Source organism: Cervus canadensis, chromosome 18, assembly GCF_019320065.1.
Source record: "Cervus canadensis isolate Bull #8, Minnesota chromosome 18, ASM1932006v1, whole genome shotgun sequence".
Classification (NCBI taxonomy): Eukaryota; Metazoa; Chordata; class Mammalia; order Artiodactyla; family Cervidae; genus Cervus; species Cervus canadensis.
The window spans coordinates 18,113,932-18,140,491 of record NC_057403.1 but is presented as its reverse complement, the minus strand read 5'-3'; the positions used below and the strand labels follow the sequence as shown (position 1 = coordinate 18,140,491).

At 52.8% G+C, this 26,560-nt stretch overlaps 1 protein-coding gene across 9 annotated transcripts; it reads left to right on the top strand.

Annotated features, from left to right (window-relative positions):
- Nucleotides 1-1,622: 1,622 nt before the first annotated feature.
- EML2 (EMAP like 2) lies at nt 1,623-26,304 on the top strand. Of its 9 annotated transcripts, none has more exons than XM_043436747.1 (22): nt 1,623-1,895; nt 4,525-4,743; nt 4,836-4,959; nt 5,144-5,248; nt 7,319-7,347; nt 7,549-7,678; nt 11,703-11,852; nt 12,603-12,672; nt 12,786-12,896; nt 14,158-14,253; nt 15,165-15,299; nt 16,072-16,171; nt 16,920-17,074; nt 17,398-17,523; nt 19,698-19,829; nt 22,468-22,535; nt 22,807-22,895; nt 23,130-23,227; nt 23,765-23,852; nt 24,291-24,386; nt 25,450-25,580; nt 25,884-26,304. In XM_043436747.1, exons 1-22 carry the CDS (start codon nt 1,724-1,726, stop codon nt 26,007-26,009), a joined length of 2,550 nt encoding a protein of 849 aa, XP_043292682.1. In that variant the 5' UTR covers nt 1,623-1,723; the 3' UTR covers nt 26,010-26,304. The 9 variants fall into 9 exon arrangements, 7 of the variants coding, with proteins under 7 accessions (XP_043292682.1, XP_043292681.1, XP_043292680.1 ...); XM_043436746.1 differs by having other exon boundaries at nt 5,141-5,248; XM_043436745.1 differs by having other exon boundaries at nt 1,627-1,895; nt 5,141-5,248; nt 7,546-7,678.
- Nucleotides 26,305-26,560: the final 256 nt, after the last annotated feature.

Below are 26,560 nucleotides of genomic sequence, written 5' to 3'. Positions count from 1 at the left end.
CTATCAAATGGTGATGAAAATAGGACTTGTGGTGAAGATAACTGAGTGCTTGGCACATAGGAAGTGCTCAGTAAATGTTAGTTATTATTAATACTCTTTATTCGTTTTGTGTATTATGGTTTACCTCCTCCACAAACTGCAGGGTCCATGAGGGCAAATTCTGGGGCTGACTTGCTTATCACGGAAACTCTGGCACTTAGAATAGAGCTTGGCACAAAATAGGCACTCTGTGAACATTTTATTTTTTTTATTTTTTTATTTTATTTTTTTTGTGAACATTTTTAAATGACTAAAAAAAGTAGGCTCGATATATGACCCCCCCCTCCACCCACTCCCCGGTTCCAGATGTGGAAACTGAGGCTCGGGGTCACAATCAGACAGTGGTGGAGTCAGGATTCAAACCCAGGTCAATTTGGTTCCAAAGCCCTGAGCTTCAAGGCCTGCCTGTGTCCTGAAGCAAATCTTTTCTGCTTTAGGGTTGCTTTCCAGGTGAGGTGGTTGGTAAAGAATCGGACTGCCAATGCAGAAGGCACAAGAGACCCGGGTTCGATCCCTGGATGAGGAAGATCTCTTGAAGAAGGAAATGGCAACACACTCCAGTATTCTTGACTGGAATATTCCATGGACAGAGGAAACTGGTGGGGACTACAGTCCATGGGGTCGCAGAGACTCTGACACGACTGAGCACGCACTGGCTGGCTGGCATACATATGTCTCTATATATCTGGCCCCCAAGTATAAAGCATGGTCTGGGTCATTGCTAGGGGCTGACTCTCAATGGGGATTTGGAGAAGGTGGTCCAGTATTCTTTAAATCCATTGTCAGGTTTTCTTCCCTTTTTTCTCCCCACAACTTCGGAGCCAGCTCCGACTGACACCGCCAGCCGTCCAAGTATCACAGCTGGGCCTTTGTCAAAACCCGGACTGGATAATAACGTGGGAGATGAAGCCGGTGGAGGGAGGAGCTAAGGGCCTGGAATGGCCAATAGGAAAGTGGAAGGAAAGGTGAGGGCGGGACTAACAGACTTAGAGTAAGGGGCTCTAAACTTAAAGGGCGGAGCCAATCCTATCTGTTGGCCGGGTCAAGGGCTCTGGCCCTGAGACGCTCAGAGGGCGGTGCCAAAAGCTCTGGGGTCGGGAATAGAACTTTAGCTCCCCCAACGGGGTTCTGGGGGTGGAGCTAAGAGCCCTGAGGGCTGGTGTAGATAGAATAAACAAGAGCTCTGACATGAGCTAGAATAAGAGTTCCAGGGCGGAGCTTGTGGGTATCTGGGTGGATTTGAGGCTCCAGGGTCAGGCTTTGGTCTTACAAGGGGTCTTCTCGAAAATCCAGGAAAAGATTAGGAAGGTCTGGGGGATGTGGGAGTGTCTTCTTCCACCCTACCTTTCTCTAAGAGCCGGGGGCTATGCTTCGGGCTAAAAAGCAAAAAAAGCCCTGCCCCTTCCAACCCTTTTGCATTCCTATTGGTGGAGGGGGCCTGCGCGACAGACTCTCATTGGTCCTGAACAGGCGAGGAGGGGGTCTAGAGAGAATACGCGCCTGTTGTGGGCGGTACAGACAGTACCGAGAGGGATCTTGGCTCAACCAATCCCGGCCCGAGGATTGTGTTGGGGGGCCTGGCAGGGGGTGTCCCGACCCCCTCCCCTTTTCTGGGCATCCTGGGGGATGACCCCGGTGCCAGGCCCGGCGTCGGCCTCCTGATGCCGGGCGGGCCGAGCTGGGGATGCTGGAACGAAGGGCGTTGCTATGGCAACGGGAGGCAGGGCCTGTGGGGGGAGACCGGGCCCGAGCTGGGACCGGGGGGGCCGGCGGTGGATGTGGCGGGGCGATGGCGGAGCGCGGCCCAGCCTTCTGCGGCCTCTACGACACGTCCTCGCTGCTTCAATATTGCAACGGTGAGACCCCTCTTCAGTTCCGACCCTGGCCCCGCCCAGGGCTGGACCTATCTTCTTCTACCCCAGCCTCCTCCTTCCAAGTCCCCATCCTCGCTCCTAGCTGAAGATTCTCCTTTCTCCCCTAGCAGGACCCTGACCCCATAGCAAGGTGCCTAATCCCCAAAGCCCTGATCCCAGTCCCCCACCTTCTTCGACCCTCCCCTTTTTCTCCAGGTGGCTGAACCGAGAGAAGGGAGCAGAGCCTTTAGGAGCTTGGGGTTGCAGGAGGGAAGGCCTGGAGGTCTGGAACTCTGCTCTCTCCAACCCCTCTCAATCCTCCGGGACCCTCTCCCTTCTCCTCAGCAGAGGGACCGATTGAGGGAGAGTGGAATTGGGTGTTGGCTTGTGGGCTGGGTGTGGGACCAGGCAGGATGACCAGAGGACTTTGCCTCCACTCTACCCCCCAAGCCCTCAGGCCCCACCCCTCCCGCCCATTAGGACTCATCCCTTCTCCCTAGACAAATCGATATGAAAAAGAAGGGCCACTGTGGGTGTCGGGCCCGAATGAGGGGAGCTGGAGGCAGAGGGGAGAAGTGGGAAGTGGGGGCTGATTTCTGGGCAAAAGAGCTGAAGGTGGGGGAATGAACCGGCAGGAGGGAGCAGAGGACTTGAGTCATGGTGGGTGAGGGGTGGGTGGGTCAAGGCCTCAGAATAAGCTGGCTCTCTGGATGGGGGTTACAGGGGCAAGGTAACAGTTCCTCCACTTCACTCTGGGGGCCTGAGAAGGAACTCCCATTTGGAGGCTCACCTCTGGGCATACACCCCAGGGTCAGGGACCAGAATGTTCATTTTTGTCCTCCTCAGCTCCTCTGAGAGTCAAGCTGACAGGGTGCCTAAGTCTGGGTCAAATACCTGTTCCAGGACTCAAAGGTTGTGTTTCCATGTATGAGTAACTTCGTTTCTCTGGGTTTCAGCCCCCATCTATCTCCTCGCCTCCTAAAATGGGTATAATACTACAGCTACTAGAGTTGCTGGGACATTGGGTACCATGTGCTCAGTCGCGTCCAACTCTTTGCGACCCTGTGGACGGTAGTCCACCCGGCTCCTCCGTCCATGGGATTTTCCTGGCAAGAATACTGGAGTGGGTTGCCATGCCCTCTTCCAGTGTGGGTACCATAATAACATTTAATTATATTCCGGATTTACTGAGCACATACCAGAGTCTGGTGAGACGCTAAGTGTTTTGCACGTGTCAGCTCTCTATGACAAATTTCATTTTTTGGGGGGTAGTATAGTATTATTAATGGTAAGTAAGAGGGGTCTTGGCACAAGGAGGTGATCAGGCCATCCTGCACCTCCCCTATTGGCTGTTTGACCTTCGGTGATCTCTGCACTCTCCCCCATCCTCCCTCTTTAGTTTCCTCTTTTGCAAAACGCAATGCCAACAGGACCCTGAGATTCCTTCTCTTATGAGTTCTGAGTCCTGACAGCTCTCTCCCTCAGACCTAACCCCCACCTTCCAATGCAGGTCCAGGCACCAGACCAGAGTGGCGCTGGGTGGAGGGCAGGGCAGGCGAGGCCAGGCCAGCGATTGGGCCGCAGGGGGTGGAGGAGGGAGGGGAGGGACCGATGGCTGCACTGCGGAGCCCAGCGGACGGGCGGGGCGTCCTATGGACGGGGGATAGCAGGTGCTACTTCCAAGCCCCGTTCCTGTTAAGGCTACCACCTTTACTTCCACCGGACTGGGAGCCAGGGCTTCCTTGGTTCTTACCAGCAATGAGTCTGGGTATGAGTGGTCTGGGAGGAAAGGGGGAGGGGGGACCACTTTGGTACTCTGCCCCTCCCACTTCGGGAAAATGAGGGCCGCGAGAGATGGAGGAGGAGTTATTTGGCTGCATCTAGAGAGGAGAGGGAGAGCCGAGTCAGGGGCGTGGGAGTACAGAAGCTACATTTAAAAAGAGGATCAGAGGAGAGAAGCTTGGGTCGGGGAAGTTAGTTTGGGTGTCAGAGCCCCTTGCGCGAATCTCGGGTCTTCGAGGAGCTGCTTGCAACTCCCAAATTTGCCGCCAGGGGCCGCAGAAACTCTGTCCTTGCAGCAAGTTCTGGGGTCGAACCGCTCGGTGAGGAGAGAAAGCGGAGAGGGACCAGGCACAGACATTTTTGGCTCGGAAAGTCTTAGAAACAGAGAGGGAATGTTAGTACCCGCGATAAAAAAATCTCGATATTCGTCAGAGGATATTGGGGATCAATTCTAGAATGTTGGTGTCATTCGGGAAAAGTTGATGTCATCCTTCAGATGTTGATATCACTCATAGGTATTTAGCATCTTAGTCATAGAATCTTAAAACCAGAGTCGAGAGGCTCTTGATTTGTAGACTCTTTCTTAGAAGGTAAGCGAGGAAGGGACTTCCCTAAGGTCACGCCTCCAGGGCGCTGCGGCAGAGAGGAGTGTGCGGGCAAGGGTTGAGAGCCGTGGGGATTTCCTTCCCCTCTTCTTGGCCCACATCCAGGCGGTCCAGCCCCAGGTCGCGGGAGATGAAGGGGGCGTGGCTGGCCCCGGACTTAGCCCCGGGCAGGTGGGAGGGACACTTCCCCCTGGGCGTTGGAGCTCCTGGGTGGCCCTCGCAGCCAGCGATCTCTTGCTTTCTAGATGACAATTTGTCGGGCACGAGCGGGATGGAGGTGGACGACCGCGTGTCGGCGCTGGAGCAGCGGCTGCAGCTGCAGGAAGATGAGCTGGCGGTCTTAAAGGCGGCACTGGCTGACGCGCTGCGTCGCCTGCGGGCATGCGAAGAGCAAGGCGCAGCGCTGCGCGCGCGGGGCACCCCCAAGGGCCGGGCTCCTCCTCGCCTAGGCACCACTGCCTCCGGTATCTTCACTAGACTAGAGGGGTGAGGTGGTAGGGGCTGGGGCCTGGACTTCAAACTCATCCTCTTCTGTCCTCTAACTCCATCCCTCTAGTGTGTCAGCTCCTGAAAGGTCTTCCCACCAGGACGCCCCTCAATGGCTCCGGACCCCCGCGGCGCGTGGGCGGCTATGCCACGTCCCCATCCTCCCCCAAAAAGGAGGCGACCTCTGGGCGCAGGTAAGCCGTGGAAGTCGGGATCCCCCGCCTCTTCCAAGACCTCGGAGGCTGTTTATATGAAAAGGGATGGACTCAGGTGTCTGAACATCAGCAGGGGAAGGTCCTGAAAAGTTCTCGCCCGCCTCTGGCACTCGCCTGCTGACTTCGCAGGTTCTGCCCCCAACTGTCTGCTCTCTATTAGCAGTGCCCGGCGCTACTTGTCACCAGAGCGCCTCGCCTCCGTGCGCCGCGAGGACCCCCGCAGCCGCACCACATCCTCTAGCAGCAACTGCAGCGCCAAAAAGGAAGGGTGAGTGTCCAAAGCGGGGTCGTACCGCAAAGGGTGGGACCAAGACCTCAGTGAGGCTTGGAAAACGATGGGGAGACTAGGGTGATGCCCCAGGCCACGAGGTAATAACCTAAAGCATGGTCATCTAGTTCAGAAAGCGGAAACGGTGAAGGAGGATCGGAGGGACCAATCTTGAGACTGCGTGGTAGTAGTGAAAGGCACAGGAAGGCGGAGCCACCATTGAGGGGCGTGGTCAAAACTTTAGAGGCTGGACTAGAGCATGGAGGCGTGAACCGTCAAGTCTCTCGGAAGAGTCCGAGTAGAAGTTAGGAAGGAGCCAGGATAGTGGGCGTGGTTATTAAGGTAAAGGGAGACTCCCGCACGGAGTCTCCGGGAGGCAGTCAGGTCAGGGCTCTAAGAGGAGTTTCTGCAGGAAATAGGGTAATCAGAAGAACGGGCGTGAAAGGAATTTGAGGGCATGGCCAGAGGGTAAACTGGGCAGAATCAGAATCTGGGGTGAGGGTAACGGGCTGAGATCACGTGCAGTAGTGTCCGGTGCAAGAAACTGGGAGGAGGGAAGCCTGGGCGTTGCCAAGGTGGAAATGAAAATTGAGTGTGGTCATAGGAGGAGAAGGGGACGACAGAAGAATGAGATGGTTAGATGGCATCACCGACTCGATGGACATAAGTTTGAGCAAGCTCCGGGAATTGTGATGGACGGGGAAGCCTGGCGTGCTGCAGCCCACGGGGTTGCAAAGAGTCGGACACGACTGCGCGACTGAATTGAACTGTGGTCATAGGTGGACGTGGACAGACCTCGTAGGTCTGCAGGGACTCAGAGTGAAGTCTTGGTCTGCTTGCTTGACCAGACCTGAAGACGATAGGAGTTTCCATGAGGAGCTGTCGATTCAGGGGTAGGGTCAAAAGGAGAGGTGGGACTATGATCAGAATGTTGGGCGAGGTCAAGTTCCCAGAGGCCGGGCCAGATTGAATGTCTGGGCGGTGTAAAAACCTGAGTGTGGAGTCCCGAGGCGGTGGGCGAGGTCAAGGCTGGGGGGTGGGGCGGACTAAGGCTGGACTGGAGTCAAAAACCCACACATTTCACCCCACTGAAATAATAGCAAACACGTACACAGAGCTATGTGCCAGGTACTACACAAGGCACTTTACATGAATTAACCAACTGAAGCTTCACAATCGCCCAGGAGGTTTATTATCCCCAAGTGAAAAGTGAAGAAACCAAGGCAGAGGTTTGGCAACTTGTTCCCAACGCTGGGAATTGGCGGAGCTTGGGTTTGAACTCAGGCAGACATGTCCTCTAGTCCGTGTTCTCAAAAAACAGTCTCCCTCCCCCCACAAAAGTGCCTGGTGTCAGGACCCCACAGCCCCGGAACGTGAACCTCCGGCTGCGGGGTCTGCGGCGGAGGGCGGGGCAGGGCGCGGCGGCGCGGGCGCCTCCCAGGGCCGGAAGCGGCGGAGCTGGTCCCGGCTCCACCCCCGGCTCCGAAGCGCCGCCAGCCGCCGCCATGAGTAGCTTTGGACCTGGGTGAGACCCTCTCGCACACACCCCCTCCTCCTTGCACTAGCAGGACCCAGGTCTCCCCTTTCTCCGGGGACCCAGACCCGCGGGCATCACCTCTTTCTGTCAGCAAAAAGGAGTGTAGAGACACGCCCCTTCGCTAAACCCTCACCTCTTCCCTTTCTGTTAGAAGTTTGGGGCGCTGTGGGACTGGGGGTGGTCAGCGTTATGAGAACCGTGCTGACTTAGGGGGGAGGGGTACCTTGTGACTCCCCGCTTCCAGGATCGCGTCCCTGCCACTTAATGCTGTGTGATCTTTGGCGATCACTGCCTCTCTGGGCCTGTGTCTTAGGCTCTGCAAGATCAACCGAGCAAAGCACACGGCCTGCAGAGAGGCAGCGCTCCGCTCCTTACTCGCCCCCCCCCCCCCCAATTACTCATCAAAGACCTCGGGAGAGCCGTGGGGTGGGGGAAGTGGTTTCTTCCAGTTTCTGACTTGCCTGCTAATTAGGGCTTTCTTTTCTTTCTCTCCCCCGCCCCCCCCCTCCGGCTTCTTTATCCTTTCCTGACAGCAAAACCAAAGAAGTTATCTTCAGCATGGGTAAGTAGGGAGAATGGGAGGGCCTCGCTGGGGTGAGAGGCCAGAGCTGGAGGTCAGGAAACCTCTTTGACCTCATCTCCACCCCCCACCCCTTCCCTCTTTTACTTAAAAAACATTTAAAAAGTGAAGTCAGAAGGGGAGAGGATACGGGGTTGTGGACTGGTGTCAGCACCTGACCTCTGGGGGTATGCATCCTAGCAGAGGAGGGCTCGGTGAAAATGTTCCTGAGGGGCCGCCCTGTGCCCATGCTGATCCCGGAGGAGCTGGTCCCCACCTACAGCCTGGACACACGCTCTGAGCTGCCATCACGCCGATTCAAGTTGGACTGGGTGTATCCTTTTACTTTAATCTCTTCCTCCCGCTCCTCCCACCCCCACCCCCCACCCCCACAATCCGGAAGGGACAGAAGCCCTTCCGTGGGACTGCAGCTAGAGGGAGGGTCTTTGTACCGAAGGTGGGACTTCCCAGGCATCTATGACGTGAGGGATCAGGAAGAGCCTGGAGTCTGCAGAGAGCAGAGGGAGGCACATTAGCTCACGTGACTTTTATGATTCATTAGAGCAGCAAACATTTGCTGAGTGCCCTCCATCTATCAGATTCTCTTCTACACACAGGCTAGGTTCCCTGAGCTCACCTTCTAAAGTGGGGGAGACTGAGGCCAGTGAGTCAACAGATAAGATAATTTCAGCTAAGTAATAAATGCTGGTCATACAGTAAACTCAAGTGAGAGGAGTAACTGGGTTTCTCTGAGGAGGGGGCATTTGAGCTGAGAATTGAACACTTAGGGGCCAGGGCTTCTCTGGTGGCTGAGATGGTAAAGAATCTGCCTGCAATACAGGAGACCTGAGTTCGATCCCTGGGGTCGGGAAGATCCCCGGGAGTGGTTACCCACTCAGGTATTCTTGCCTGGAGAATTCCATGGACAGAGGAGCCTGGTGGGCTATAGTCCATGGGGTCGCAAAGAGTCAGACACAAGTGAGTGACTAACAGCTTCACTTCACTTTCATAGGAAGAACAGAAGGCACGGCAGGTCCAAGGGCTCTGTGGTCAGAGTGAGTTTGGTGAATGTGAGAAATGAAAGAAGTTGGTGCTGGTTAAGAACCCTGTCTTTGGAGCCTGGCAGAAATAGGTTGAAATGCCAGCCCAGCCTCTGGCTGGCTTTGTGACCCTGGACGAATCACCTTGCCATTCTGTGCCTGATTTGCCTCCTCTGAAAAGTGGGTGTCATGATTTCAGATTCATAAGACTGTGAAACAATGTGCTCATAATATGTGCCCTATAAACAGAGATTGATTAAAATAATAACTAATCAGTATTGAGCACGTACTGACCATGCCACATGGCATGTGGGATCTTCGCTCCCTGACCGGGGATTGAACCCATTGGAAGTGCGGAGTCTTAACCATTTGAGTGCCAGGGAAGTCCCTATTGAGCGCTTTTTGTATGCCAGGCACTGTTCAAAGTTCTTTTAATATAAATACATCGAATAATATGATCCTTCTCTTTTGTAGGGTTCAGAATATGCTTTTATAGCCAGTGTTCTCCAAGAGCCCTCTGAGGCCTGCAGGTTGGGAATGATTCCCCTTACTTTCCAAGTGAGAAAACTGAGGCCACGAGAGGGGTCCCAGCCCTGTCCTAGGGAATTAGAGCAGAACTGAGGCCAGAACTCTGACTCTGAGCCCTAAGCTTTTTCCAAAACACAGACTGGGGTTTGGGATTTGCATCCTGGGGACCCACTTCCTGTCCTCCTCTCTTGGCCTTGGTTTTTTCCCTGGAGCAGGCAGGAATAGTTGGAGCCCGGAACCTCTTCAAGGCAGCTGGAAATATTCACAGGAATTGAAGAATACCATGCTGTCATGCCAGGCTTGGCTTGATAAGTGAGCATCAGGAGAAAAGCAGCTGAGACAGCAATAGTCCATATGGGCCTCATTCCCCAGTCCTAAAATGGCTGCAGGGTGAAGCAGTTTCTATGGGGTCAGGATAGGCATATTGACATCCATTCAAATGTTTCGCGAACATTCTGGGACTAAGGGGCTGGGGTCCAACAGTCCCCAAATTAGTATCAACCTGCCCTCCTGGGCTCATAGTCCAGTGTGTGGACAGAATCCATGACAGTGACAACTTAGAGTGGGCAAGGCTGGGATGGGGGAACCCAGAGAGGGCAGCCGACCCAGCCTGGGCATCAGGGAAGGCTTCCTGGAGGAGGAGTTACAGACGAGAACAAAACAGCTCAGTTTTGGCTGCTGTGCAATTGACAGTCTTATCAAGGACTGGGTGCAGTTACCACATTAATCAGATAAGTAGGATGAGTCCAGCAGATGAAGTGAGACTGAGGCCTGCTCTGAGGATGTGATAGCTGAGAAAGGTGGCAGGTAGCGTGTAGTAGGCAAAGGGAAAGGTTAGTGCCAAGACCTGGGTGATGGTCATGATCTTGGTGTTTTGGGGAAATCTAGCATCAGAGGGCAGGAGAAGGCAATGGCACCCTACTCCAGTACTCTTGCCTGGAAAATCCCATGGACAGAGGAGCCTGGTAGGCTGCAGTCCATGGGGTCGCTAAGAGTCAGACACGACTGAGTGACTTCACTTTCACTTTTTACTTTCATGCATTGGAGAAGGAAATGGCAACCCACTCCAGTGTTCTTGCCTGGAGAATCCCAGGGACTGGGGAGCCTGGTGGGCTGCCGTCTATGGGGTCACACAGAGTTGGACACGACTGAAGCAACTTAGCAGCAGCAGCAGCATCAGAGGGCAGAAGCTAAGACCAGGGAAGGGCAAATGAGGCCAGCAAGTGGAGCTTGGGCTTTCTCTTAGGGGAACTGGGGAGCTACAGAAAGTTCTGAACAGAAGAGGGGTCACATTCGCTTCAACAAATATTGAACTAATTTGTCCGCTGTATACCAGGACCTCATCTAGGCACAAGGGGTACATCAGTAAACAGAATGGACAGAGGTCCCTGCCCTCCCGGAGCAGGGGGAGACACAGAATAAGTTAAACAGATGGACTTCCCTGGTGGTCCACTGTTTAAGACACTGTACCTCCAATGCAAGGGGCGCAAGTTAGATCCCTGGTTGGGGAATTGCCATGGGGTGTGGCAAAAACAAAAACGGAACATGTGGGATGCTGGTGAATGTACTGCAGGAAAATTAAGAGGGAGGGGGGATGGGGGCATTGAGGGTGTATGGGTTTTCTTTATTTTTTAAGGTTTTTTTTCTTTTGACATGGACTTTTTTTTTAAAGTCTTTATTGAATATGTTACAATATTGCTTTTGTTTTATATTTTGGTTTTTTGGACCCAGGCATGTGAGATCTTAGCTCCCTGACCAGGGATCAAACCTGAACCCCCTGCATTGGAAGGGGAAGTCTTAACCACTGGCTTGCCAAGAAGTCTCGAGTTTGCAGGGTTTTTTTGGTCATGCTGCGAGACTTGTAGGATCTTAGTTCCCCAAACAAGGATTGAACCTGGGCCCCGGAAGTAAAAGTGCTAACTCCTAACCACTAACCCGTCAGGGAATTCCGGTTTGCAGTTTTAAATATCTCAGAACTATTTAGGAGAGGCTGAGAAGGCCTCTCTAAGGAGCTGACAGTTGAGAAGAAAGCCTGAGCAGGGGACACGTGTAAACTGACTTAATGATAATAGGTTTTAACAGGATCCCTCTGGGGAAGAAGGGTAGACAGATTAGTTTCCTGTAGCTGCTCTTAACAAATGCCCACAAACTTGGTGGCTCAAAACAACAGAAAAATCTCACAGTTCTGGGGCCAGAAATCCCCAATCAAGGTGTCAGCAGGGCCACGGTCCCTCTGGAGGTTCTGGGGGAATTTTTCCCTGGCCCCTAGCTTTTGGTGGCTGCTGACAAGCCTTTCGGTTCTTCCCTCACTCCAGTCTCATGCTGCCTTGTCCCACCCAGTGTCAGGGTCTTTTTGTCCCCTGGCTCTTACAAGGACATTTGTCACTGGACTGAGACGGCCCAGCCAGATAATCCAGGATGATCTCATCTCGAGATCCTTAATTACATCTGCAAAGAATCCTTTTCCAAGTAAGGTCACATTCTCAGTTTCCAGGTGGTAATATTTTGGTGGACACTTTTTTTTTCTTCATTATTTGGCCGGGTGGCATGTGGGACGTTAGTTCCCTCACCGGGGATTGAACCCTGCATCCCCTGCATTGGAAGCTCAGAGTCCACAGGACTTCCAAGGAAGTCCCACAGTAGACATATTTTAGGGGGGGGGGGTTATTCAACCTCCTACAGGGCTAAGAGTGGAAACGGGAAAACCTAGCTCCTCTGACCTTCATCTGGGAGTCTGCTAACAGCTGCAATGCAAAATATGCTCCTTAACCAGCCCTTGGGCATCTCTAGCTACGGTTACCGCGGCCGAGACTGCCGAGCCAACCTCTACCTGCTGCCCACGGGGGAGATAGTGTACTTCGTGGCCTCTGTGGCCGTTCTGTACAGCGTGGAGGAGCAGAGGCAGCGGCACTACCTGGGACACAATGATGACATCAAGTGGTGAGGCCAGGGAGGAGGATGCCAAATATCTCCCGCACAGGGCATCATAGGGGAGGTGGGTGGGGCCAGGTCTTCACTTGGCCTGAATTCAGGCAGAATTCAGGGGGGAAAACATCGTGGATTAATTATCATTACGTCAGATGTCGGTGAATTCACTCCAATACCTAGATTTTTCAGTTCTTTTGAAAACTTCAAGCAGGCACACCAGACAGCCCCGCAGTGTGTTGGAATCCCGTGGTGGCAGCCACCCTGTCGATGGGTGTGTTCTCCTGGTCATTTTGGTTCAGGCTTGAGCCCTGTGGGCCCCTGAGTTAGAGACCAGAGGCCTGAGTCTTGCTTCTGAGCCAGGGTACCCAGAGAGTGTCCCCTTATTGCTGTTGAAGAACTAAATCATTGTTCATTGACTAACTCAGGGGTCCCCAACCTCCGGGATCTATCTAATGCCTGATGATCTGAGATGGAGCTGATGTAATAATAATAGAAATAAAACGCACAATACATGTAGTGCGCTTGAATTATCCCCAAACCATCTCCCTCTCTCCCATCTGAAGAATAGTTTTCTTCCACGAAACTGGTCCCTGGGGCCAAAAACGCTGGGGACCGCTGGATTAAAAATAACTCATTCAGCCAACCTGTGGAATGAATAATCAGGCATCATGACTGGGGCTGCAGCTGGAGGGGTCCTGGGCTGCTGTCAGCCCTGCCCCCCCTCACCCACTGAGTCCCCTCCACCTGCTCTTCTCTCCTCAGCCTGGCTGTCCACCCTGATATGGTCACCATCGCTACTGGACAGGTGGCGGGCACCACTAAGGAGGGGAAGGTAACAGTGGAGGGAGCAGGACCCGGAGGCTGGGATGGAGTTGTAGGTGCCGAGTGTGGGGGAGAGTCAGGGAGCCAGACCCCCCAGGTAACTGGCCTCTCTCCTTCCTGCAGCCGCTGCCGCCCCACGTGCGCATCTGGGACTCGGTCTCTCTCTCCACCTTACACGTGCTGGGCCTGGGGGTGTTTGACAGAGCTGTGTGCTGTGTGGGCTTTTCCAAATCTGTAAGTCCTGCGTACGCCCGGCCCTGGGCCCTCGCCTGCCGCCAGTTCCCCTTTGGGTTGGAGGCCACGCCTTCATCGTGACGTCACGGGTGCTGGCCACGCCCCCGGCCCGAGTCCCGGCCCCCCTGCCCGTCAGGCTGTGCGCCCACAGTTGCAGCCTCACCCGCCTGCTCTGGTGGCTCAGCCATAAAGAATTCTCTGGCCTGTGTGGGTAGACGTGGGTTTGATCCCTGAGTCGGGAAGGTCCCCTGGAGGAGGAAATGGTCAACCTGCCCCATATTCTTGCCTGCAAAAGCCCATGGACAGAGGGGCGTGCAGGCCACAGTCTATGGGGTCGCAAGAGTCAGACGCGGCTTAGCGACTAAACAACAGTAAAACAACATGTCTGCCCCCAGACAGACTCCGCAACGATCCTTTGTAGATCAGGTAATGCTTTTTGCATTGTTTTTCACACCACCTTTCATTCTGGAAGGATCCTTATCTGTAGGCATTTTAAGCCCTGTGTCTAGCGCAGCCCTGCTCCTAGTACCATCCAGAACATGGGTGTTGGCAGATATGGGGGAGGTAAGCACAGAAATCAAGAGTAAGGGTTTAGGAATTTGTAGAGCAATTTGACATTCCCACAACATCCAGGTGTGTGATTGGTGGTTTTTTCCTAAAATCATATTTTACATTTTTATTGCATTTCACCAAAATAGTGGCTGCAGCGAATCAGGAAATAAAAAACAACTGGTCCTCCCACTGACCATTTAAAAGCCTCACAGGTTTTCTGAGACCTTTGGAGAAATAAAGCTATTTTGTTGCCAGCATCTGGGGGAAAAAAAAACTCTGCAAAGTCAAAACTAACCTGTGCTTAACTAAAGATAAAAAACAGCGACATTGTCCCAACTTTATTAGTTGTTTAACTTCATAGTCTTACAAGCCATTACAGAATAAAGAGGCAGGTTAGATGCTCTTAGTAAGAATTCCTGAGGGTGTGCTGGTTGCAGAGAAATTGTGGCTGAGGGGAAATTAGATGAATTTCTTAGGGACTAGTCATTTCAAAAGGAAAACTATAAACAGCCTTTAAAATGTGTGTGGCCCTGGATGGGGAGTGTATTTTAATGTGTTCCATATGCCTTGGGCCAAGGCCTTTGAAAATCTTAAAACAGGCCTGAGTGGCTAATGCCCCAGTGGGCAAGGTATTGGTGTTGGAGGGTGGGGAGAGGGGGGTAGATCCAGAGCTGTCTGCCCCTCCCCCCATCCTCTTTCCTCTTCCTAGAATGGGGGCAACCTGCTATGTGCAGTAGATGAATCCAACGATCACGTGCTCTCTGTGTGGGACTGGGCCAAGGAGACCAAGGTGGTGGATGTCAAGGTGAAGTAACCCCCTTGTAACCCCCCATTTTTTTTCCAATCCTCATTCCTTGGGGTCCCTCTGTGGTGGCCAGATCTCAGTGTTCATGAGTCCAGAGTCAGATTCACCTCGAAGTCCTGGCTTTTCCATTTGCTAGCAGTGTGACTTCGGGCAACTGGCTTGCTGTCTCGGTGCCTCAGTTGCCTCATCTGTAAAATGGGAGTTATGGCAGCATCTCCCCTGTAGGGAAAATTTGGCTTTGATGTTGGGATATGGGGTGGGCAGACCAGGCCAAACAGGAGGATCAGTACAAGGTGGCTGCTGTTTCAATTGCCCTGCGATGTCTAAGACAGACCTTGACTTGCATCTCTGGCTGGTGGCCTGTTTTACAGATGAGGAACCCGAGGCATGGTAGAGGGGAGAGCTACTTGCCCAAGGTCATATGCTCATTCTGGGCTGGGGCCAAGAGACCTAGGATGGGCGGCCCATGGTTTGGGGAAGGAGAAGTAGTTGAGAGGCTGGGCTCCCAGTGGCTTAATTCCAGACGGAGTCTGGCTGTGTGTCCTTAGGCAAGTGACTTCCCCTCTCTGAGCTTCACTTTGTCATCTGTAAAGGACGGCACTACTGAGCTTTACCTCACAGGGTGCTGTGGGGTTAAATGAGTTGATGGATGTAAAGGGCTTGGCATGGAGCTTGGTGCAAAGTAAGGGCTTTCCACGTGTCTGCCATGAGATTGGTGAAGAAGGCAATAAAGCTTCACTGGCTGGCCCTGCTTCCTGTGCTTTAGCTCGCCTGTGTAGGGGAGACACAGGCGAGTCAGTTGTGCAGTACACAGCCCACACAGCTGTATTTAGGGCAGTCCTTCCTGGGACGGGTGTGGTGGTCCTGGTGGCTTTGAGGTCCTCATTCTGAATCTCCTCCACCCCTTAAAGTGCTCCAACGAGGCTGTGCTGGTGGCCACCTTCCACCCCACAGACCCCACCGTGCTCATCACCTGTGGGAAATCTCACATTTACTTTTGGAACCTGGAGGGGGGAAGCCTGAGCAAGCGGCAGGGCCTGTTTGAGGTGAGTGCCAGGGGTCCCGGGACTAGCTGACCCTGAGGGAGGCTGGCAGGGACCCTGCAGACAGCTGGAGACACCACAGAGGCTGGAATTTGTAGGGATGCTGAGATATTGCCTGCTGGGGCCTCAGTTCCCTTATTCATACCAAGGGATGGTCCTCCCCAACTCTTTCAAGTTGTGAGGATTCAGTGGGATGAAGAGCTCCTCGCAGATAGTGGATGCTGGGTAAATGGGTTGCTGTGGTTGTCAATACTCTGGATAAATAGAGAGGTCAGAGCCTGGTGACTGGGAGAGAGAGAAAAACAGCAGGAAGCAGAGGCCCACCTTTGGTGAGAGTTGGGTCTTCCACCCGAACAGAGGAGGCCCTGAGAATACCAGGCTCAGATGCAGGTGAAACGGAGATATTGAGAAGAGGATGGGGCAGGGCAGGGGGAGGGATCTAGAGGCAGATGGGTAGGGGGAGGGAAGGAGAGGAGAGGGGTGGGGCAGAGAAGGGGAGACAGCAGGGAAGACTGAGGACAGAGACTGGGACAGAAGTCCAGATGAGAGAGAGGAGGGAGGAAGGGGATCTGGGGTGGGGAAGCGAGACAGTGGGGTCAGAAACTAGGCGATGTGACACCATGGGTGTACACTGGAGACAAGGATGCTCCTCACAGGGCCGCACCTAGAAGCAGGGAGGATGTCCCCTGGACCATGGTCCAGGCTGGTGGGTGAGCTCGGGGAGGCCACCCAGCTTCAGTGACCCTCTGACACATCCCCTTCTCCCCCACCTTAGAAATACGAGAAACCGAAGTATGTGCTGTGTGTGACCTTTTTGGAGGGTGGCGATGTGGTCACCGGGGACTCTGGGGGGAACCTCTATGTGTGGGGCAAAGGTCAGTGTCACTCCACCATTTGGTCCCCAACCCAGTCCTCCCTGACTCCTTTTGAATGTATGATGTGCGTGCGTGAGTGCATGCTAAGTCACTTCAGTTGTGTCCAACTCTGTGCAACCCTATGGGCTGTAGCCTGCCAGGCTCCTCTGTCCATGGGATTCTCCAGGCAAGAATACTGGAGTGGGTTGCTATGCCCTCCTCCAGGGGATCTTCCTGACCCAGAGATCCAACCCACTTATCCCACGTCTCCTGCACTGGCAGGCAGGTTCTTTACCACTAGTACCACCTGGGAAGCCCTGGGTATGATACAACAGGTTAAATCCTTGCTTGACCAATTCTAATGCCTCCATCAAGGTTCAGCTCTATCCCCACCTGCATGAAATCTTCACGTATTCCCTTCCCTTGTCCTCTGCAAACCCCATGGTAGTGATCAAGTTTGAAAATGAATGGGTTAACCCAGGTTTGATGGATGGAAGGATGGTTTGTTCCGGACAAAGGAATGAATGAATAAGGCAGTGAATGAATGTAGGAGTTGTCCTACTCAGTGAACTGAAGAATGAGTAAATGAATACGCTATCTTTCCAGGTGGCTTATTAGATGGATGGTAGGGTGGTTGGGTAGATGGAAGGGTAGGTAGAAGAAAAGGTGAGTGAATGGCTGGATGTGGGACTGAGAGTTTGAGGTGTTTTCTGGGGTCAGTGTGGGGGCAGCTTCCACATGCTGACCCCTGCCCCTGGCCACCCCGCAGGTGGGAACCGAATCACACAGGCAGTGCTGGGTGCCCACGACGGCGGCGTGTTTGGGCTCTGCGCCCTGCGGGACGGGACGCTGGTGTCCGGCGGGGGCCGCGATCGGCGGGTGGTCCTCTGGGGTTCCGACTACAGCAAGCTGCAGGAGGTGGAGGTGAGGAGGGGGAGAGACTCATACAAAGGTGAGGAGATCTCCCACCACCCCACCAGGGCTCCTAACACTAGACCCTGCTCTCCTAGCCTGTCTCCCCTATCCCCACCCTGCCCTCACCTCTGCTGTTGCTGTTCAGTCACTAAGTTGCATCCGACTCTTTGCGACCCCATGGACTGCAGCACGCCAGGCCTCTCGGTCCCGTCACTATCTCCTAGCGTTTGCCCAAGTTCATGTCCGTTGAATCGTTGGTGCTATCCAGCCATCTCACCCCCCACCTCTACGTGTGTCCTAAACTCATCTGCCTGCCCCCCCCACACACCCAGGTCCCCGAGGACTTCGGCCCCGTGCGCACTGTGGCGGAGGGCCGGGGAGACACGCTGTACGTGGGGACCACCCGCAACTCCATCCTGCAGGGCTCTGTCCACACCGGCTTCTCGCTGCTGGTCCAGGTGAGCATCTCTTCTGCGCATGCCCTGCTCCGTCCCCACCTGCCTGTCTCCTCTCCTCTGTACCATTCACTGCTCTCTTACCACTCCTGTTTCTCCTCACCTCCCTGCCCCATTCCTTGTCCTCTGGCCTGGTTAACACCTCTTACCTTCCTTCTACCTGCTTTTGACTTATAACCCCGCCCCTGCCCTAGGACTCCTGCCGCAGAACACCCCCTGGTCCCGCAGTGGGTTAACTGGTAGCACAGCAGGGTGTTCCCAGGACCCTGCTGGAGCTATGCTGCCCACTATTGATCAGGGCGGTGTCCTGTTTCTGTAAGTGCCCTGGCAGGTTGTCCCACAGGCCTCGGGCCACACACCTTGCAGGTCTCCAGCTCCAGGGCTCTAGGAAGGCCCTCTGAGGTCTGCTCAGATGTCCACGCCTCCCTCCTGGTGGACCAGAACTCTATCCCACATCCAGGTTAAAAAGCCCACCTACCAAAAAAAAAAAAAAAAGCCCACCTACCAAGTGGTGGTCTAGAAGGATGGCTTAGAATATGAATTCTGGGGAGTGACTGCCTGGGAGTGAAGACAACCCTGTCGCTCACTCGCTGTGTGATATGAGGCAAATGAGTAACCTCTCTGTGCCTTTATGCAACGAGAGAGTAACACAACTGACCTCACAGGGTTCTATAAGGATTCCGTGAGTTAATTCATATACAGCATTTAGAATGGTGCCTGGCATAGAGTAAGTGCTCATCGAATCTTGGCTGCTCCTTGCTGGAACTTCCCTAGTGGTCCAGTGGTTAAGACTCTTACCTTCCATTGTAGAGGGCATGGACAGGTTCGATCCCTGGTCTGGGAACTAAGATCCCGCATGCTGCATGGCATGGCCAAAAAGAGAAAAAAAAAATTGTTTCTTGTTCAGTGGTTTTCCACTTCCTTCACTCCCAACATGCATTTTCCCTCTTACAAGGTGGCTGAGATCCATGCAACTGGGTTTAGTTTCTCCCTTCTGGCTCTTAGGGGCTTTCCAGGTGGCTCAGTAGTAAAGAATCTGCCTGCATCTCAGGAGACATGGGTTCAGTTCCTGGTTCAGGAAGATAGATCCTCTGGAGAAGGAAATGGCAACCCACTCCAGTATTCTTGCCTGGGAAATCCCATGGACAGAGGAGCCTGGCAGGCTAGAGTCCATGGGGTCACAAAGAGCTGGACATGACTAAGTGACTGAACACACACACATACTATGGTTCTTATTTCCATTGAGGAAGATGAGGAAAAACAAGGACTAGAGGGATTTCCTAGGTGTCCCAAGGCCAGAATGGACTTTAAAGACCCCTGATAATAGCATCAATGTTCTACAGTATTAGTTATACATATTTTTTTAAATTTTTTCGTTCTTTTGGCCACACTGTGTGGCTTGTGGGATCTTAGTTCCCCAACCGGGGATTGAACCTGTGCCCTCCAGCAGTGAAAGCAGAGCCCTAACCACTGGACCACTAGGGAATTCCCAAGTTATATATTAATGTATTACTAGAATTCTATTACTTAGCATTAATCATTATGCTACTATCAATAATTATAGTTCTGTTGATTATCATAGTTAATTATTTTAATAATATATTAATAGGGTATGTTATTATTACCAAATGTTTCATTTGGTGAGCACTTTGTATCAGCCTCATACACCTTCCATGTATTTGCACTTTCAGTCCACAATTTGAGTAAGCAGAATGCCATGAGACACATACAGTGATTGGACCCATTTTACAGAAGATGAAACCGAGGGTTCAAGGAGAAGTCACCTGCCCAGGTGACTGCCATAGTTAATAAATGAGATATGGTCAGACTCACCAGGCTGAGTACCCTCCATGGTTTCCCACAGCCTTCTGGGCACTGTCAGACACCTAAGATCAAGCTCCTACTCACCACGTCTCTTGCTTCTCATTGTGCAAACTGGAAAGCAGAGGTCTTGAGGGGAGGGGACACATTTGCCTGGAGCCCCCCCGCTGGGGCAGGGGTCTGCCCAATCATTGCCTCCTTCAGATACCCTGGGCAAAGCGTCGTCTCTGGGTCACCTGTGGGGAGAGTGTGTTGCTGAGGCTAGTCCAGCACTTCTTTCTGGCATCAGAGGTGGGGGATGCGGAGGAAAGATCTGGATTGGTGGTCTACATGCTGTAATCTCTCCTTCCTGCTAGGGCCACATGGAAGAGCTGTGGGGCCTGGCCACGCACCCCAGCCGGGCACAGTTTGTGACATGCGGGCAGGATAAGCTGGTGCACCTGTGGAGTGTGGAGTCCCACCAGCCCCTGTGGAGTAGGACCATCGAGGTAAGGGGCTGGGGGACTTGATACACCCTTCTAACAGGACCACTGTCTCAATGTGTCAGGGTTCAGTACATCAAACAGAAACCACACCCAGTGTCTTTTAGCAGAATGAGATTTAATGCAGGGAACAGGGTGCTTACAAACCCGCTTGGGAGGGCTGGGGGAGTGGGTTCTCGACTGGAAGGAAGCCTAGAACAATACCCCAGACCTGACCTACCTGAGGAGCTGCTGCCATTTTCATAGGAAGGTGGGGAGTCAGGAACCCCTGGGTTCAAGAAAATTCTGTCCTCGTAACTGTGATCCAGGAATCAGGATGCTGTGGTCACTTAAGTGTTGGCTCTAGAGCTATACTGTCTAGTACATATGGCTCTTCAAACTTAACTTTAACTGTAAGAATGAAAGGTTCAGTTTCTTCTTTGCACTAACTACATTCCAAACATGTGACTGCATGCGTGTGTACATGCTCAGTTGCTCAGTCATGTCCAACTCCCCTGTCCATGGAATTCTTCAGCCAAGAATACTGGAATGGCTTGCCATTTCCTTCTCCAGGGGATCTTCCCAACCTAGGGATCGAACCTGCATCTCCTGTGACTCCTGCATTGCAGGCAGATTCTTTACCTGCTGAGCCAGCACATGTGGCTAGTTGCTACCAAATTGGCAAGTGCAGATACAGAACATCTCCATCATTGTAGAAAGTTCTGTTGCACTGTCTTGCTAAATCTAGAGTGACTCAATGCTGGCTGTATTTGCAGTGACCAAAACCAGATCCTCTGAGCCCTTCCCTTTCAAGGCTAGTGGCTGCTCACCTGCACAGCAAATGTTTTCACAACCTAACTGGTCAGCGGAAGTGGCAGAGTGGGTGGGGCCTCTACTTTGCGTCTTCCAGAGCCCACAGTAGTGTAACTGATTGTTGGACACAAATCACAGCTGACCCTAGCCACATGGGCTCCTGGGCAATGTAGTTTTTAAGCTCCCTTGCCTGTGCAGTATGGGAGAGTAGAAAGTCATTTGTCATAGTCTTCACACTACCTTTTGAGGTCTTGCTCTAGGAATCCAGGGTTACCTGTGATCCTGGAACACTTGATGGCCTTTCAACTTCTAGGAGTCAGGGATGGTGTGTCCTAGAGATTACTGGGGCCATATGTAATAATCCTCACCTTGGCTGCTAACTGAACACTTACTATATGCCAGGTTCCATGTTCAGCACAGCAGTTCTCTAGCCAGGGCATCAGAACCACCTGAGATGTCAGAAACACAGAATCGAAATCATGAGCTCTAAGCACAGGAAGTCTGATTCAAGAAGTCTGAATTTGGTCCCAGATTCTGCAGTTTGTAACAAGCTCCCTTAGGTTATTCTGTTTTAGGCAGTCTCCCTACGATGCTTGAAACTGCGTTAGCACTTTACCCACATCATCTTTTTTTTTTTCCTAACTTAAAATGTTTAACTTTGTACTGGGGTATAGCCAATTAACAATGTTGTGGTAGATTCAGGTGAACAGCGAAGGGACTCAGCCGTACGTATCCGTGTATCCAATCTCCCCCAAACCTAGCTCCCATCCAGGCTGGCAGATAACATCATCTTTTTAACTGCTTCCGCCCCCAACCTCCACAAGGCAGTAGGAATGATGGATCCTCACTTGGAAACAGGCCCAGAAAGGTAAAATCACTTGCCCATCAACAAGTGTAATTACGATCCTGCTGCCGCCGCTGCTGCTAAATCACTTCAGTCATGTCCAACTCTGTGCGACCCCATAGACGGCATCCCACCAGGCTCCCCCGTCCCTGGGATTCTCCAGGCAAGAACACTGGAGTGGGTTGCTATTTCCTTCTCCAGTGCGTGAAAGTGAAAAGTGAAAGTGAAGTCCCTCAGTCATGTCCGACTCTTAGTGACCCCATGGACTGCAGCCTACCAGGCTCCTCCGTCCATGGGATTTTCCAGGCAAGAGTACTGGAGTGGGTCGCCAGTGCCTTCTCTGGATTACAATCCTAGCTGACTTTTATTGAGTGCTTCCTGTGGGCCATCTTACTTAACCAGCTTACCATTCTCGGGGCTTTACACCTTGCTTATAATAGTCCTGGGAAGTGTGTGTGTTGATGTTCTCCATCTGAGACAACCAAGGCCAGGATGGAGAAGCTTATTTGATGTCACATCACTAGGAAGTGTCAGAGCCACTGTTTGAAGCCAGGTCTGATTCCATGGTGCTCTGTTGCCCCACACCCCAATTAAATATTTTTTTTGCTGGAGATTAGATAAAGATGTGGGGAAACAGGCACTCTGACACACCTGGTGCTAAGCTGATATAATTTTATGGCAAGCAGATTGATAAGATGTATCAAAAGACTTAGAAATATGGACAGTCTTGATCCCAACAGCCTCACTTGTAGAAACATCCCTAGGGAGATCATCGTGGGTGAATAAAGCTGTGGGAATTTAAAACGGGAGTGAAAAAGGATTCAGAGTCCACAGTGACAGGAGGAATGTTTTCTGTTCGAGCCAACATGTTAAAGGGAAGGAGAGTGTTTTCTGAGTGTCTGTGGCAGGGGGATACCGGAGGGGAGCAGAGGGAAGTGAGAACCCTTAGGCAGGCTCTGAGGCTGGGAAAAAACAGCTTCCAGCCCTGTTTCTTCTCTCCCTCCTCAGGATCCTGCCCGCTCTGCCGGCTTCCACCCGAGTGGCTCTGTCCTGGCCATCGGCACAGTCACTGGCAGGTAACACTGACGGGCATTTGAGGTGGGCTTCTGTGCTCCCCCCAGAGACTATCCCTTGATTCCCCCCTCCTTCCTTACTGCCCCAAAGCCTACAGAGAACAATAATTAGGTCCCAACTGGTTGCCAGGACTTGATCTCCCATCATTCCTCTTTGGGAGTCCACTTTCTCCCACGTCTTTCTGGGGTCCCTCCCTCAAGGCCGCACAGATTGCCACCCCTCTCTACCAGATCAGCTCACCCCTCCTCCCCCCACCACGCCTTCTCCTTAAAGATGGCTGCTGCTGGACACAGAGACCCATGACCTGGTGGCCATCCATACAGATGGGAATGAACAGATCTCAGTGGTCAGCTTCTCTCCGGGTAAGGAATGCGACGGGGGACGCTGGAGAGGCAGGGCCTGGGAACAGAAAAGCTGGTTTACAGGCAGGAGGAAGGGTTGGAGCCTGTGTGGCCCCGGCCTAGGGGTGGGGCCAGGACTATGGTAGGGATGGAGCTCGGGAGTACTGAGTTGTCTGGGATAGTGGGGGGGCTGAATCTGAGAGAGGAGGGGGTAGAATCTGGGTGCTTCCTCATAGCCCCCTCCCCCTCCCCCAGACGGGGCGTACCTGGCCGTGGGCTCCCACGACAACTTGGTGTACGTGTACACGGTGGACCAAGGCGGCCGCAAGGTCAGCCGCCTGGGCAAGTGCTCGGTGAGTGGGCCGTGGCCCCCAGCCCGCCCCGCCACGCCTTCCAGGGGGTGCAGGATTAACCAGTTTTCTACCTCAAGGAAGCACAGCTTCAACACTCAACTGGCTGCCCTGATTACTACGTCTAGGAGTCTTAGCTGGGCACACGACACGTTTACCCTCTCCTGTGTTTTAAGCCCGCCCTTCGTGTAGCCCCGCCCCTCACAGTCTAAGCCCGCCCCTTCGTGTAGCCCCGCCCCTCACATTCTGAACACACCCTCTGTGTTATAGCCCAGCCCCTTGCATTCAAAGCCCGCCCCCTCTGTGTCTAGCTCGGCCCACTTGTTCTAAACTCCCCTTGTGTTCGAAGCCCTCTTTGTCTGGCCCTGCCCATCACGGTCTGCCCCGGCCCATGGGAGTCTGGCCCCACACTCCAAAGGCTTGTGTATCCTTCCTCTAGACCCCTTGTGTTTTCACCCTACCTCTGTATTTTGCCTTCCCCCCATCCTGGTCGGATCCTGCCCTCTCCAGCTCTAACCCCACCCCTCCCCTCCCCTGCAGGGCCATTCCAGTTTTATCACCCACCTGGATTGGGCCCAGGACAGCAGCTGCTTTGTCACCAACTCTGGGGACTACGAGATTCTGTACTGTGAGTTCTCTGAAACCCAAAGGCACGCCTCTCTCAGCCTCTCTACTGCGCATGTGCGATTTGCATAGCCTTCCCTGGGTTCTGGCAGATAGGGCAGGGCATTCAAGTCCCTCTCCTCTGGCTGGTGTATTCAGGGGCTGATCTGTTGGGCTGGTCTCCTGACTTCTGGTTTCCTCCCTGGTGGACCCAACTTTTAACCAATTCCTCCCCTCTCTGGTTGTATGGGTTGGGTACAGGTTTCTAAGCAGATACCCTTGCTCTGGCCTTGGGGTGTTATCACCACCCAGGATTTAGCCCTCTCAGCCAGTCTGAAGAGGTAGAATAAGCCACGGGACCTTAACCTCCTGTCTTGGACCTCAGTGTCTACTGTCTGTGAAATGGGTGTGTTGTCAGTAGTTCTTTGTGCTCTGAACATCTCACCTCTGTTTTCTGCCCCAGGGGATTCATCTACCTGTAAGCAGATCACTACTGCCGAAACTGTGAGGAATGTGGAATGGGCCACAGCTACTTGTGTCTTAGGGTTTGGGGTGTTTGGTAAGTTGTGGAATGGACAGAGTCTTGCTGAGGACAGGAGTTCTGAGAAATATCCCTGACTGGTGGTTTTTACAGCCTCTTATTACGAGGCCTGGAAACTCATTCCTTTACCCATGTGAGCAGCAGTGTTTGTGTCAGAGGAAAGAGGAGGGTGAGATGACTGCTTAGGTCCCTTGGAGCTGTAATGAAATGAGAACAAATGGGGTTGGTGCCTGGCCCAGAGAATTTTGCGCGGCCTGTGTCCCAGTCATGAGTTCATTCAGGCATTAATGTACTCAACACATATTCCCTGAGCACCTCTCTGCACAGCTGGGCCGTGCCGAGACCCAGTGGTGACCACGACAGCCCTGGCCCTGCCATCATGGGTCTCACAATCCAGTGGACAAGATAGACCTGTTCCCAGACAACCCAGAATAGATCAGGCTGAGGCAAGGAACTCCAGAGAGGACATCTGGCTCCAGTCTAGCAGGGAGTCAGGGAGGACTTCCTGGAGGAAGGGACATCCAAACTGGGCCCTGCAGGATGAGGAGTTACATTCCAGTATGGTGAAGAAGGAAAGCAGTCTTTAGGCAAAGGGAATAATAGCCATGTATAAAAGCCCAGAGGTGACAGAGCTTGCTATTTGGAGAAATGCAAGAAGGCAGGATGGCTAAGTCATTGCCGAGTTCAAGGGAAGCACTGGTGAGGACAAGGCTGGACCAGTGTGAGGGGCCTGACAGAGCATGGGGGTCATGGTGAGAAGCCTGGACCGTGGAAGGGTTTTTGTTTTGTTTTGGCCACGTTGTGTGGCTTATGGGATCTTTGTTCCCCAACCAGGGCTTGAACTCAGGCCCTTGGCAGTGACAGCATGGAGTCCTAAACACTGGATCACCATGGAATTCCCCATGAGAAGGTTTCGAATGATGGAAGATAGGGTCAGATACATATTTCTGAAAGATTATTCCAACTCTCCTCCCTGGCTAGAGACAGGCTAGATGAGAGGAAGGCAGGGAGGCTGCAGCTGGGGGTTCCTGGCCCCAACTGATATCTTATCATCACCGCCCACCCCCAATCTTGTCCGCAGGGATCTGGTCCGAGGGAGCAGATGGTACTGACATCAATGCTGTGGCCCGCTCCCATGATGGGAAGTTGCTGGCTTCAGCTGATGACTTTGGCAAAGTCCACCTGTTCAGCTACCCTTGCTGTCAGCCTCGAGTGAGTCCCTGTGGGAGCTGGCAGGGTGGAGGTACCAAGCAACCCTTTCCGGATCCCAGTTTTCCCATCTATACAAAGAGGGCAGTGACTTTATCCCAAGGGCCTTTCTTACCTTGAAACTTGATAAATTTCTGAGTCCATAGTGCTAAAGCTCTGAGCATCTGCATTATGAAATCTTTGGTTCTTTTATCCTATTAAGTCAAGATATACTTACTGAGTACCTACTATCCACCTGGGCACAGGGAATACAGCAGTGAACAAGACCGGTGACCTCCTTTTTGCTTCCTTCTTTCCCTCTCACAGGCCCTCAGCCACAAATACGGCGGACACAGTAGCCATGTGACAAATGTGGCCTTCTTGTGGGATGACAGTGTGGCCCTGACCACGGGGGGCAAGGACACCAGCGTGCTGCAGTGGCGGGTGGTCTAAACTGCGGAGGGTGGGGTTCCCAGGAACATGGGGCCCAGGTAGAGTCAGGTGGTGAGGCTGCAATTCTATTTTCGGGAGATGTCTATTGCCGAGTAGAGTAATATATACCCAGAGTATGTCTATAGCAAAGGGGGTTATGGGGGTGGGCGGGTGGACTGACAGACAGAAGTCTCTATTTATCGGGGTGGGAAGAGGGGTCACATTGATTTGGGGGAGCCATTAGAGTGTTTGGTTCAGAGTGTTTTTTTAAGTTTATTATTTTATATCATCCAGAAATAAAAACATGTGCACTGAGGTGGAGTGTCAGGGTCTGTGTATGGGAGTATCTATAGATTGTGTCTATAAGTATATGTGTGTGTGTGTGTGTGTGTGTGTGTATTACAGTGTTTGTGATGAGAGACCATTATTAGGTCTTAATTGGTCTTTAAGCTTGATAGAAACCAAGCTAGCTCTAACTTAGGCCAAAGGAGTACTCAGCTGGCCGACATAACCAAACAAGGAAAGGCAGTTGTCCCCTCTGAATTTCAGGGCCCATGAACCAAGGGTTTGAG